This window comes from Neopsephotus bourkii, unplaced genomic scaffold (assembly GCF_033783945.1).
Source record: "Neopsephotus bourkii isolate Nb327-2 ecotype Australia unplaced genomic scaffold, CSIRO-AGI_Nbou_v1 NB_1481, whole genome shotgun sequence".
NCBI classification, from domain to species: domain Eukaryota; kingdom Metazoa; phylum Chordata; class Aves; order Psittaciformes; family Psittacidae; genus Neopsephotus; species Neopsephotus bourkii.
The window spans coordinates 330,119-345,351 of NW_026901957.1; the positions used below are offsets into that span (position 1 = coordinate 330,119).

The 15,233-nt window shown below is 39.6% G+C and overlaps 1 protein-coding gene across 3 annotated transcripts in view; it reads right to left on the reverse strand.

The window, feature by feature from the left end:
• Positions 1–4,174: 4,174 nt before the first annotated feature.
• The window catches only part of GPBP1 (GC-rich promoter binding protein 1), a 34,189-nt gene continuing 23,130 nt past the window's right edge, over positions 4,175–15,233 (reverse strand). For all 3 annotated transcript variants that reach the window (XM_061369237.1, XM_061369236.1, XM_061369235.1), the window contains 6 exons: positions 13,864–14,048; positions 12,918–13,058; positions 11,714–11,878; positions 7,747–7,925; positions 5,268–5,370; positions 4,175–4,650 (listed from right to left, as the gene is read on the reverse strand). In XM_061369237.1, the coding sequence (XP_061225221.1) occupies positions 4,492–4,650; positions 5,268–5,370; positions 7,747–7,925; positions 11,714–11,878; positions 12,918–13,058; positions 13,864–14,048 (932 nt within the window). In that variant the 3' untranslated portion in view covers positions 4,175–4,491. The remainder of the gene's footprint in view (positions 4,651–5,267; positions 5,371–7,746; positions 7,926–11,713; positions 11,879–12,917; positions 13,059–13,863; positions 14,049–15,233) is intronic.

Here is a 15,233-nt window from a genome sequence, read left to right on the forward strand (position 1 = left end):
GGACTGTGCCTGCTTCTAAAAAGCCCTCCAGGATTTTACAGAAGCTCCACTTTTTTCCTAATCCCTTTTTAAATCTTAATTTTCCCATTCTTAAAATCAAAAACTGTTCCAACACCAGGATCCCCTCCGTTAAGCAGCGAAAGCAAGGTATTTAAAGAAAATCAAGGTCAGGCACTAGGGAGGTGAGAAATACAGAACCTGACAAGGCCAGGAAACACAAGCCTGTGCAACCTGTCAGCCCTTGCAGGCATGAATTACTTGTTAGCTTTTAATCGCATAAGGACAAACCATCCACCTGGCAGGACACCTGCCTTACTCAGTATTTTTACCTACTTCACACATCATCCACACACACATTTTGTGCATAAAATACAGAACTACTCCCCTCCTCATAAGCATGCCTCTGGTACTTTCACACTAAGTCTTTCACTAACATTAACTTGCCTTCATATCCTTGTGGCTAGCCCACAGTATTCATTTTCTCCAAGTAAACAGATTACCAAGATAAAATTTTTCAGAAATATCCACTAAAATCAACATCTTGCTGGCTTATTGTTAAACCTGGCATGTCCTGACCAGCTTATTTTATCTCAACACAAAGAAAAAAAAACGTCAAAAATAGAGACAAGAAATAAGAGAACCACATCAAACCTCTATACAAAACATCTAGAATTTTTGCTTTTTTACAGGGCAACTGCATAACTTGAGGCCCTAGAATGATATAATCAAGAAATGGTTTGGGTTGGAAGGAACCTCAGAATTCATCCAGTTACAACTACCCTGCCTTGGGCAGGGACAGCTTCACTTACACGGGGTTTCTCCAAGCCCCATCCAGGCTGGCCTCGAACAACGCCAGGGATGAGGCAGCCACAGCTTCTCTCGCAAACCTATGCCAGGGCATCATCACCCTCACAGGGGAGAGTTTCCTCCTAATACCTCAGCTGTATTTCCCTTCCCCCAGTTTAAAGCCATTCCCTCTTGTCCTATCCCTAACTGCCCTTGTAAAGTCCCTCTCCAGATTTCTGGTTCACCCCTTTAGGCACTGGAAGCTGCTCTAAGGTGTTCCCTAAGCCTTCTCTTCTCCAGGCTGAACAAGCCTCATCTGGACTCACTCCAATAGGCCCATGTCCTTATGTTGAGGGCACCAGAGCTGAAGAGAGTAAAGGGGAAGAATCACCTCCTTCAACCTGCTAGTCATGCTCCTTTTGATGTGGCACAGGACACGGCTGGTTTCTGGGCTGAAAGAGCACACTGCCGTGTCACACAGAGCTTCTCATCAACCCATACACCTGACTTGTCTCAAGGCTGCTCTCAATCCAGTCTCTGCCCAGCCTCTGTTTGTGCCTGGGATTGCCTCAACCCAGTGTAGGACCTTACATTTGGCCTTGTTGAACTTCGTAAGGCTGGCACTGGCCCACTTCTCCAGGCCCCTCTGGAACCTATCCCTTCCCTCCAGCATGTCTACGGCACCACAGAGCTTGATGTATTCGGTAAACTTGCTGGGGGTGCAGTCATCACCAGTCTTCATTTGACACTGACCCATTGAACACAACTCTCTGAGTCACCTACCATTATCACCCATCACTTTTTCCTAGTTTCACCACTGCTTTCTTTGGTGCAGGCTTGTCTGCCAGACTTACCCCTAGTGTCTCTCCTGCTGTGGTGGGTCTTTCATCATTCAGCACTCAAAATATCTCCAGCAGACATTCTTTAACATCCAAAGCTTACTAGAATCTACTGAGGGAATGTACAAATTTAGTCCACAACTTCTTAAGCCTTTAAGGTAGACTTCCTTGCTCGTACTTAACCTGCTCAAGCAGAAAAACAACAGAGGATGTATCCTGGGCATGGATTACAAGCAATAGAAAAGAAAGGCCAATGAACAACTAAAATTGTCCTGGGTTAGGAACAAAGTCAAAGAAAGATGTAAAAAGCTGCATTGTTGCATACTACAGAATCAGATTTCCTTCTGCTTTACATCCTCATGCACTGAACAAATGGGAGGGGTACAGCACAAAAGAATGCTTTCATTTTACAGAAGCAAAATGTAAGAACTAAACTTTGTTTCAAGTGACATCTCCCAGGAAAACAGAAGTGAAAAACAGTTCTTTTGTGAGTGACTAAAAGATGTGTTTCTTAAGGTGGCAAAAAAGAGGATTAATATCCTACTTTCTCTGCCGTAAGTAAGTATAACATAAGGCAATCCAGTTCCTCACTGGAAACATCAAAGCTTCCCCACTTCCATACTGCAGTGAAGGGCAAGAAGTAGAAGAGGTGGCAGATAAGACAGAGGCAATGCAGAGTTCTGGCATGTCTCTGACCTGGCAGAACGAACCACTTTATAGAACTACAACTGAATCCACAATCAGTAAGTTAAGTTCTGCACAACACAAAATCAAGTATCATAGAATCATGAGCCAAACATGTCAGATTTCAGGAACACAAATATGGTGTAGGAGTATAGAGGAATTATATCATGTGCACAGTCAGGACAGACAACACAGCAGACACAAGAAAAGCTGCACACTTACAGAAAAGTTACAAAGGCCATAAAGGTGTTTTACTCTACAAAGCAAAACCACTGCTCACTTCCTGCTACCTCCTTTGCTCACAGTTCATTGTAACCACTGCTTCCATTACCAGTTTCATGCTATAAAGTAGTGAAACAGATGTACCACATATAACTATTTTTTCTACTTTCTCTGAAGAGAATTTTCTCAATTACATGACATTTGTTACTGAACCAAATAAAGAAGGGAAAAAGCCTACACGTCACTTTGAGAAATACCAAGGCAAAAAAGTTTCACTTAGTAATAAAAATAGCGAATCACATACCACTAAGTAATTTGGATAGGCAAAAGATCCTATTGCTAGGATGCGAACAGACCACAGCAAGGTGTCAATGTGGGTTAAATAAACAAACGGGAAAAAAAATGCAGGAGAGGAGAAGAAAAAGGTGAGGCAAACTCGTAGGAAAGACCTCATTACTGACAGAGCAGCATTCTCTTTAAAAAAAAAAAATAATCCTTATTTGGACAAGAAAATGGTGATTCCAATACATTGTGCCACAATTACCTGTATCAACATTTGCATGCCTGTTCCAGGACAAACACTGACCTCTTGAATAGAAATCTCTATTTAAACTAGTAATTTACAAAAGAAGCTTACCACCTTTGGCCAAAAATTGATAGGTACCACCCTATAAAATTGTCTTTTCCTAAAAAAGTCAAATATGGACAAAACCAAAAGCTTTACATATTTTTGCTTCAGAGTTTTACTTACTATAAGAAATACTACAGTTCAAAAATATCTTGAAGGAGGAATGTCTGTATGTATGCATTAGCTGTAAGTGTATGTGACAACACCATGAGCAATTGTTCTTATGAATTAATGCAACAGTTTGTTCAACCCTGTAGAAAATACTTAAAAGAACTAAAATGAACCAAATAAACCTACGAATAATATAATATAGGTTTTCAAATGTGTGATTATGAAGAAAAAATCTAACACCAGATAAGCAAAGCAGGTGCTTATTGCACAGATATACTTCTGCTGCTATAAAAGCAAGATCTGGCGATGAAAATATTTTTACCTCATTCTGCAATGCAGTCAATGCTGCCAGAGAACATTTAATACAAATGCAAACAAAACTTACCAGATCTAAAACCAATACCCTTGTTGCTATGCACTGAGACAATACTCCATAAAAGTTTGTTTTCCACGCAGCAGACAAATCCAGCCAGTGCAATTATTTTCCTGTATGTGAATAGTAAAATCAAAGGGTTTATTTTCCCATTAAGAAATGTGTTTGGTGCGAGAATGCTGGGTTTTACAATACCCCCCATAAAGCCTTCAGCTTAAAGGCTTGTTCTAGAAACTTTGAACTGCAACATAGGGTTTTGCCATTAATAACTACTACATTACAAATGGCTAAAGTGCAGTTATGGGCGGAAGAGTGAGTGGAAGAAGTACAGTACAACAGCTCAATTAAGAAAAAGAGATTTAGTGCACTTTACTCATTTTTAGCCAACACGCTACATTGCCTTTTTGCATACAAAGTGGACGCAAGGATTTCCATTGTAACAAAGAAATGACCTCGCAAGCAAAACGCTGCATCAAACTGCCCTTTTTTTCTTACAGACTTGGAAATTTGAAACAAAAGCTTTGCAAGACATTGCACAGCTCTTCAGTTTTACTATTAAACGTGAAAGTCTGCTTTGTTACACTGTCATACAGGTAGTCAGAAATGCTTCAGTGATGAAGGTCAATACTGGGTCAATCCAAGCCCTCATTCTACAGCATTTGCTTAAAAAGAAATTACAGTAATGCTCAACACTCCCACCCCAACATTTCTTGCTTTCTTCACAGAAAAGTTACAACAATTTTTCTCTGGTGTGTATATTACTATATAGATTAGAAAATCTTTTTGGACAACATATCCCCAAACTTTCAGGAGATCAAAACCAGCTTCTGCAGATGTTACAGAAGTCTTCACATATCATCATCATCTGATGTATCACTGCTGCTTGTCTCAGAATCCTCATTCTCCAGAGCAGGTTTGAAAGTGCTGGTTTTCCAGGGGCTAAATTTAAAATCACGGGTCAGACTATTTTTCAAAATGCCAGTTTTCCGAAGACCATTTTTTCGTAACTGAAATGAGAAAACAAGTTGTGTACAGAGAAAGAAAAACCTAAACACAACAACCTGTTGCATTTCAACATTCCAAATGCTCTAATACGTCTGTGGCTAGACTTACAGAAATATCAACTATTCATATTTAATACCATGTAAGGTTCCCTCTTCCAGCTCCTCCTGACCTACTCATTCCGGTATATACAACACTCCTAACTAAAATGAAATTAAAAATCAAGTCTAGACTGCCTTTTCAGTCTTTGTTACTAGTGAACTAAATGTCTCTTGATTTCCAGAGACAATTCAGATTTGGAGACCCAAGGACATGGCATAAAAAACCTTGGAGGAAAATTCCCTTTCTTCAGGCTAAGCTGACAAGGAGCTAGAAAGCCTGTGCTATTCTAGTAGCAGCAATTCTGAAACTACTCAGAAGCAATGCTCCTTTATTCCCCTTTCCCTGATACTCAGAGAATAGGCCTCACCAATCTTTTTAAAGCAATTACGCTTCCAAAAGCACAATACTGAAATGATACTGAAACAGCAACATCTGTAACCATCAAAATTACTGCAGATCTCCTCAAAGACAGGAATGTAGGGTAGCCAATTATAAGTTTATAAGGAAACATTACTGTTACCTGCTCACTAATGACCTGAAACTCTCTCATCTCATCCTCTGTTAGCGGAGCATATGCTTCATCATTTTCACTGTCTTCCTGCCAGCCCATCTCCTTTAATAACCTTTAAATTAAAAAGGACAAGGTTAAGGAATCTGCTCCACATACTCTGACATTTCAAGCTGTGCCTACATATTTGTGTGAGATCTGTAATAAATGGGTTAATCAGTCCATAGCATTTTTTGAACAAATGCTTATTAAAGATAGATTAAAAAGCTTACAAATGATAAATAAGGCATAGAAGCTGAGAAATTTTCAGGGCTTTCACAGACCACCCTGCTTTACCACTGCATGTGGTAAAAACGATACTTTTATTCCCAAGCAGAGATCTGTGTCAGGTAGAAAATTAAGAACGCATTTGCTTTGCATAACTGCTCTGGTGGAGCAAGTGGCTACATGATACTTAGTTACCACAAACCATAACAGGATGAAAACAAAGAAGAGACAGATTCCTCTCATAACTACGTTTTAAGATACCCAAAGATGCAACAATCAACATGGTTTAGCTAGTGCCAACATGCGACAGCAGTATCTGAGCAGGAAGACACTGGTTTTACATGAGCTGCTGTAAAAACGGGGGTTATCTGAGAATGAAGACACATTTATTTAACAACAAGGACAGTAAGTTCTCCTGCTCCAAAGTTTTTGCAAGAAGGATCAGCACATTTTTCAGGCAAACCATGAACCTTTGACCTTATATGGTGAGGGAAATTAAAGCTATTTCATAGAAAATAAAGATGTTTCATAGTAAAAGTCTGGAACTGTAGAAGGGAGAAACAGAAAAAAAACATTACTCTGTTAAACAAAACAAAACAAACAAGAAAAAAAGTACAGAAATGGAAATTATATTCTCTGTAGCATTTGGGCCAAATTGGACAATGTGACAGCCAGGAACAACTAAATCCTTAGGAAGCAGCAGGAATAATATGCAAGTCATCCAAAACTCTCTTTCAAGAGAATGCACGCATTTGTGTAGACATACAGAAAAAGACTCACGATGCCAAATTCAGTTCAATAATACTTACTTTTTGGCAACAGCAATTTGAGTTAGAAAATTTTACTGGAGCAAGGTAAAATCTTAAAAATATTATGTACAATAAAGTGAACAGCCACAGAGCTCCTGTTAATGTAAATTAAACTTAAGGCAATGGCTAACTAACGTTTAAGCAATGCTGTCTAAAGTTAGCAGGGCCACTGTTCTTTTAAACCAATACTAGACTTCTAGAATGGTTAAAAGGGTGAACTACATGAAAAAATTAAACTTCAGATTAGCAAACTTGACACCAGCAGGATGGCTGCATTTTGGCAACTTCCCCAGCAAAAGGAAAGCCCAAGATATATTTTGTACAAGATACACCAATGCTGTTACTAGGTATGCACAAGTATCCCGTTGAGTTAACCTGGCCACTTCAAATTAAATTAACTACAAAAAGGCTTACCACATAACATCTGTCTACATGTATGCAGAAATCACAGCCATAGGGCTGGGACACTACAGAGACACAGCCTTTCTGGAATACCACAAAAGACAGACACATGCATGGAAACCCTATGAAGGCCATTCAAATAACTTGAATTGAAAAATGAGAATTAGACTGGATGCCTATCTTCTAGTAAAAAAGTCAGCAGCAGTTGCCTCTAGTGCTCAAAGATTTCTGTTCCCATAGTCAATGGTGGAAAATAGGAACAAAGCAAGGTGCGTTTCATTTTCCATACTCATGAGGGATAAGGGGTCATGACAGGTTCCTCTGTGGGTACTATAAAGTTCTCTAGTCCAACGTAGACCTATCATCTATCACTATAAACAAACAAAATAACTGCAATTCTGTAGTTGGCAGGAAGAGTAAGAATCTGACAGAGCTCATAACAATTATCTCCAGACTGAGTTGTGATTTCCAAGCCAGTCATGTCCACCAGTTGCTACTGCAGTTACTTTTCTGAGATACTAGAACTATTTCAATCCCTTTTTTAAGTTACTTTCTCCTTTTCCAGTACATTTTCTTGTGTAACACTGCCAACTTGTCAGCTACAGGAGTAATTAACAAGGAAAAACTCACTGAAGATTTTTTTACATCAGATGCAGCCATTAAAAGATTATTAATACAAATAGCAGTTACATGCATTGCTCCTCATAGACATGCAGACCAAAATCAGAGGGATGAATTCAGTACGCAGTTTAAGGAAATACATCGGATTTTTAGTAAAGCAAGTTTAAACCAGCACTCAAATCTAGTGGAAATGAAGCATATGCCACATTACATCAGTACATGTCTAAAACTTAAACTTTGGCAGTGCTCATTAAATATTTTATGTGTTATCAGTTTTCAGATTCTGACTTCTTAACTAGTAAGAATTTATGACATGCTCACTTACCATGAAGGAACTCTCCATCTTATATAAAGCACATACCTTTGTTCTCCATATTATATAAAGTACATACCTATGCTCTGCCTCAAGTGAGCTTGAAAGAACGCCTGACTGAGGGAAACCTGAAGATTGCATGACCTGTTGAGATGCAACTGAAGTGCTGGCATTCTCCTGTGGAATTTGATTTTCAAAGTTTCCATCTCTCTCATGAGGAGGACTGTTGCTGTTATGCAAGTCAAAGGACTCATCGTTCTGTCAAAAAAATAATTATACATTGCAAATTTTAAAGAAAATTCTGTTCACAAGCAAGCACCTGCAAGTGCTGCAATTCAGTGATTCCATTTAAGTTCCGTTTAAATGGAGACACTCTATACTACCTCTGTGGTAATCCTGTTCATACTTTTACAGTTTGCAATACCTGAATACAACATAAATCTTAAATTATGCCACTGAAAAAGTAACATGGAAAGTAACTCCCATGCTCTGCCTCAAATTTTTTCCAAGAAGTTTCAAATGTATCTTAAAATTCAAACTTATTTAAGCTGCCTTTCAAACACACCAAAGTAACAGGTTATCTGTGAACTTGCAAACAATGCTCCTAATTAGGTATCAGAAATGTGTGTCAGGAGAAGTTTGAAAGCACTGAAGTTCTGAAATCTACTTAGTGTACAGGACACGTGACAGTCACCTCAATCAGCAAATTCACCTGCCACACATTCAGAAAGACAGGGTACTGCTCCTTAAATTCAGACAACTTCCCCTACATACATGTATTCACCACAGCTTCCCAGTTACAGCAACTGTAACTTAGTAGCCACAAAATAAGAAATATTAAGAAAGTTTATTTAGAAACAGGCTGTTCAGAAAACAGATGTTTCAGGTTCACTCAAATATTTAAAGCTCTTTAATCCTATAAACCAGTGTTGATTCTTTTTATTCTACTCATTCAGCAACCTGTAATTCTTATTTAATGCAATGAGCCAAATAGCCTTGTAAGTCTTACCAACTGTAAAAACAGAGAGGATAGTACAATGATTACCTAGTTAACACCCTTTTGACAACAAAATCCCTAATATGGGCATATGACAGCACTATCCACAGCATTTGGCAATCACTCAGCCAGTTCTGCACTTGCAAGAAAGTATACTTCAGAGTCCAGATCACCACCATCACTAACATTCCTTTCCCACTCCAGAAATTTTAGAATCCTCAGCAAGAGCTTAATATCACAATACACATATATTCAGCTGTTAAATCACACGCCTGAAGAATGGATCTCAGATTATTAAAAAAAAAATGACAAAATTTTTAAACAATTTCAATACACACAGGGCAAAATAGCTTCTTCCAAGCATGATTCAGCTACTGATTATGATTTGCCATATTTCAGAGGTGAAATCTGTTACTGCAGTCCTCAAAATTCTATCAACGAGATGATGTAAGACTGTTACGCAGTTACCTCCCCGTCCACTCAGTTGCACACCATGTCTTCTACTGATGATCACACAAATGAATGTTGAAAGCAGGACAACTATCAGATGACTGATCCAACATCTTTTCATACCTGCTAGTCTGATAACTATGCTTATATGGCTTATTAATGGCTGGTAGCACTGATACAAATATTCTCTGCTGATAGCTGAGTACCCAATAAACAGATCCAGATTGAAAGAAATCTGACAAATATTATATACTGACAGAACAGGCCTCCTGAGTTCTCAATTAGGAAATAAACCCAGGTTATTTATACATGCAGAAATTGAACAATTGCTCCTATGATTAGACCAAGATATGAGAATTTCTGGCTACCTAAACACTCTTAACTAGAAAGGAAACTGTTTGAGAAGTAGAACCAAGTTTTTTCGATTGAATGTTTTGCAGGATAACTAACAGCCAAGGTATGAAATCCTGCCCTCCATGAGGGGGGTAGATGGGATCAACCACCCAAGGCGATCAGCAGCATCCTGGCCTGTATCAGAAACAGTGCGGCCAGCAGGACCAAGGAAGTGACTATCCCCTGTACTGGGCACTTGAGGATGCACCTCAAATTCTGTGTTTGGTTCTGGGCCCCTCACTACAAGGAAAACGTTGAGGTCCTGGAGTGGCTCCAGAGAAGGGCAACAGAGCTGGTGAAGGGTCTGGAGCACAAGGAATAACACGGTGGATGGATGATGGTAGAGCGGTGGATGTGGTCTACCTCGACTTCAGCAAAGCGTTTGACACCGTCTCCCACAGCATCCTTGCGGCTAAATTGAGGAAGTGTGGTCTGGATGATCGGGTAGTGAGGTGGACTGTGAACTGGCTGAAGGAGAGAAGCCAGAGAGTTGTAGTCTATGGGGCGGAGTCCAGTTGGAGGCCTGTATCTAGTGGAGTGCCTCAAGGGTCGGTACTGGGACCAGTATTATTTAATATATTCATCAACGATTTAGATGAGGGAATTGAGTGTACTATCAGCAAGTTTGCTGATGACACTAAGCTGGGAGGGGTGGCCGACACGCCAGAAGGCTGTGCTGCCATCCAGAGGGACCTGGACAGGCTGGAGAGCTGGGCGGGGAATAACTTGATGAAATATAACAAGGGAAAGTGCAGAGTCCTGCATCTGGGCAGGAACAACCCCAGGTTCCAGTATAGATTGGGGAACGACCTGTTAGAGAGCAGTGTAGGGGAGAGGGACCTGGGGGTCCTGGTGGACGACAGGGTGACCATGAGCCGACACTGTGCCCTTGTGGCCAAGAAGGCCAATGGCATCCTGGGTTGTATTAGAAGGGGGGTGGTTAGTAGGTCGAGAGAGGTCCTCCTTCCCCTCTACTCTGCCCTGGTGAGACCTCATCTGGAATATTGTGTCCAGTTCTGGGCCCCTCAGTTTAAAAAGGACAGGGACCTGCTGGAGAGAGTCCAGCGCAGGGCAACTAAGATGATTAAGGGAGTGGAGCATCTCCCTTATGAGGAAAGACTGAGGGAGCTGGGTCTCTATAGTTTGGAGAAGAGGAGATTGAGGGGTGACCTTATTAGTGTATATAAATATATAAAGGGGGAGTGTCACGAGGATGGAGCCAGGCTCTTCTCAGTGGCAAACAATGAAAGGACAAGGGGAAATGGGTACAAATTGGAGCACAAGAGGTTCCACTTGAACCTGAGAAGAAACTTCTTCTCAGTGAGGGTGACGGAACACTGGAACAGGCTGCCCAGGGAGGTTGTGGAATCTCCTTCTTTGGAGACATTCAAGACCCGCCTGGACACGTTCCTGTGTAACCTTATCTAGGTGTTCCTGCTCCGGCAGGGGAATTGGACTAGATGATCTTTTGAGGTCCCTTCCAATCTCTAACCTACTGTGATACTGTGATACTGTGAATGTTTGAGGAACCTGGGGTTGTTTAGTCTGGAGAGGAGAAGGCTCAGGGGGGACCTGATCACTTTCTACAACTACCTGAAAGGAGGCTATAGTGAGATGCAGGTCAGTCTCTTCCCCCAAGTAACAAGCCATAGAACTGGAAATGGCCTCAAGTTGTGCTAGTGGAGGTTTGGATTGGATATTAGGAAAAACTTCTCTGAAATGAGAAGTCATTGGACCACACTGCCCAGGGAAGTGGTTGAGTCACCATCCCTGGAGGTATTTAAAGGATGTGCAGATGTGGCATTTAAGAGACATATTTAGAGGCATTTCATGGTGGACTTGGCAGTTCCAGGTTAATGGGTGGCCTCAATCTTAAAGGTCTTTTCCAACCTAAACAATTCTATGATTACATTAGTGTACTATGCTTAATTTATTCTTTTTATTGTTGCTATAGATAGAGATGTACCTGAGCTATTAACATGTATGAAAAGATACTGCAGAAGATAAACTATGAACAAGCACTGGAGGAAGAACAGTACTTCAAACAACTTCAAATTCATCAAAATGTAACTCTTTTCCTTCATTTAGAGATCCTAGAACATGACTTAACAGCTGTTTAGAGCAAAATAAAAACTAGTTTATGGTCCATATGAAAACTACTGCTGTAGTACGAGATACACATACAAAGGTAGGAAAACAAAACTACCTTATTTTGCGCAGCATCATTTGCATTTTCATGTTCCTCTTCCACTCTATCTTGTTTCAAAGTTTTCAAAAATTCACTCTTCTTATCTGTCTGCATTCTTGTCAATTTTGTTAACCGAGGCTGACTAACTTTGTCAACAGGGGATGAAGAATTTGACCGATTATACTAATATAGGGAATCAGAAAAAGAAAGAATGTTAGAAAATTTAGGCTCATTTAGAAAATTTTAAATGAAAGACAAAAAGACTCCCTGGTTCCTGTAGCTTCAGATTTTACATATATCCACAGCCAAAAGCAGATGGAAAATACTTGTATTTCAGGATATGTAGTTCTTCCATGGAAACCTAGAAATGCAGGTTTATGGAGCACTGCTAACAAACAGTGGGCCTTCTGAAGTGTTTCATACTATTAACAGTTTTGAAATTTAAAATCATCAGGTTTGTCGCAGTTTAAGCCCAGCTGGCAACTCAGAATCACGCAGTCGCCCGCTCACACCCCCCCCTTCTTCCTCCCCCAGCTCTCGGAGGGATGAGGAGGAGAACCGAAAGATGTAACTCCCACAGGTTGAGGTAAGAACAGTCCAGTAACTAAGGTTATAACAGAAACCACTACTGCTACCACCAGTAATAATAACGATAAGCAAAATAGCAAGAGAAGAGAATATAATAACAATAAGCAAAATAGCAAGAGAAGAGAATACAAACACTCACACCAGCGGACAGACACGAAGTCCCACCCAAGCAGCGATCTAGCCCTTCTGGGTAACTGCCCCGAGTTTATATAGTGGGCATGACGCCTTTGGCTAGTTTGGGTCAGGTGTCCTGTCTGTGCTTCCTCCTGGCTTCCCCTCCCCCCTGGCAGAGCTTGAGACTCAGAAAGTCCTTGGTCAGAGTAAACATTACTGAGCAGCAACTAAAACTATGGGTGTTATCTGCACTGTTCCCAACCTGAAAGGCAAAAACACAGCACTGCACCAGCTACTAAGCAGGACAAAAATGACTGCTATTGCTGAACCCAGGACATACTTCCTAATGCACCATTTTTACTCCAAACTTACAAAACAAATTGTGCAGTACTTGAAGGCCAGTGATACGCCTTCCAAAAAAAAATTATGAAATACAATTCTGCATAAAACTTCCTGATCTCCTTATCTAACTAGACTAAATATTTTATAGATTTCATAAAAACTACAGGCATTGCTTTACCTCTTTCACTGAATTCTGTGATACAGTAAACGCCTTGGCAGTTGATTTGATAGGACTGGAACTACAAACACCATATGCAGATTCACGAGGAAATAGATTTCCAAGTTTATTTTCTTTTGCTTGGCTTTTCCACTGTGTAGGCTAAACAAAAATTTAAATAGGAATTTAAAGAGTCATTAACTACAACAGGATTACTTTCAGGAATCTTCAGGAAAATGTTTACACAAAACCAAATCATAACTACAATTTAGTGCAAACAACTGTCTTCTTGTGCAAAAGAGACTGTTTATGAGCAACTTCACACTCACAAATACTATATAAAGACCAAAATTTAAAAACAAGCAAGACCCTCATATCTGAACTATTAAGACTGAACGTATGTCTTCAACAGAATAAAGAACTGTTTTTAATGTAGAATGTTAGAGAGTTAGGAACTACTCTATCATATGCTCTCAGGAGCACAGAAAAATTCCTGAAACAATCTAGAGATGAACATGGAAAGCTGCATTTGGCAAGGAACCAGAATGACACTAACAGGTTGCAATATTGTATCTATCAATAACTGGGATAAATTCTGAAGATATTTTTATGTTGGCTATCTCTTTCCACTAACTGTCTATTCTGTTAAAAATTGTATAAACAAAAGACATTGCTATTCCGTAAGTTAAAAACAACCTTTTCCCTCTCACTTATACAGCTCTTGCACTTCTCAAAAAAGGTAAATGAGAAACAAAGAAAGAGCAAGGTACAGTAAAGTTTAAAAAGAAAAGTGACAAAAAGTTGTTTCCATTCACTTTTAGGCTGTGCTGAACTTACCAAGAGCCAGAAGCACAGTACTCCAGAACAGTACTCTCAGGGTGAAATGAGCACATTCAGAACTAAAGAATCATTTTTTTCAGTATGTTGCTCATGTATCCATGAATGTATCCATACATGCAAGACTCACCTTTACAGTTGGAGTGACAGGCTTAGGGACTAATCCTTTGTAAACACTTGTGCCAGTTCCATTGTTTACTGATTGTGAATGAAGATTTCCTACTACTGGGAATCCAGTTATCTGCACTTCTTTTGTACTGCCCTTTTTAATAACCAGCATTTTCTGACACCTAGATTTAGGATTCAAAGGGTATTCTGGAAAAAAAAAAAAAATATAGATATATATGTTTGCATGTGTGTGCATGCTTCTGTATATGGTTTTAAATTTCTACTTTATTAGGTATTGCAGCCATATGGTCCAAAGGAAACAGACATAAATCAAGAACGTAGTCCAGTATTAGTTCCACAAATGACACACTGTACAAACCAGGATAGATGCAGGTTCTGTTCCGTTTTCTACAACCAACATTTGTAAAGTATTTCACTTGGCAAGGCTACAATTTGACTTTTGGAAAGTATTCTTTACAGTAGCCAGCTACACAGTTCTTGTTTGCAAATCTAAAATCCAAGTACTACTATTTGTTGATAGTTATTTAAAAGATATTATGGTTTTCATATTACTCTTTAAGATTACTACAAGAATAATTACTTATATATTAACAGGTCATTTTAGAGCCAAATGCTCCCCCGAGGCTCCATAAACAAGAAGTAAGTATGTGCACTATTGTAGACGATGGTAATGACCAGTTTCTCTAACTCCACACCTCAGATAAATGAAATAGAACATGAGAAGCTTACATTTCCATGTTAAATGGAGCACTTTCCATAATATCTGCATGCTGCCATCACATATATGCAATGTAAAATGAAATCTAATAGAAGCACACATTTTTAACAGGCATTAGAAGGGGATGTTAACATCTCTCCTGTCCTCAATACTGCTGCCTTTAAAAGGGAATAGTAGCCTTAAGTTTTTCAATTACAAACCAAGATTTGCAATCGCAGGGCCATAATATAGCAAGGAACCAAGCTCTAAGATGTAACAAAGCACCGCACTGTAGCTTACAGGTTTGACTGTATGATCCTTAAAGGTGCCCTCCGAAGTAAAACATTCTCTTGATTTTACGTAAATAACAGGTATGTTCCTTCCTTTGCTTGTGAAGAGTGAGATCCAAAAAGCTTGGAAAGCTTGCCCTCCTGCAGGTCAAGTTATGCCACACTATGCAGCAGCACAGCCAGAGTGCTGCAAAGGTTGCAAACCTCTCAAATTGGTCTGTAGTTATTCCCAAGTTGGTTAGGAAACAATTTAGTCATTGTTGCTCTTTTTTAAAGAGATAACTGTCTTCTCCAATTTTCACAAGAAAATTGCAAAACACACAAAACTGGAAATCAGTCCAATTTTCAGCCTTCAGTGAAATTTCTTAGCAATTAGGTATTTAT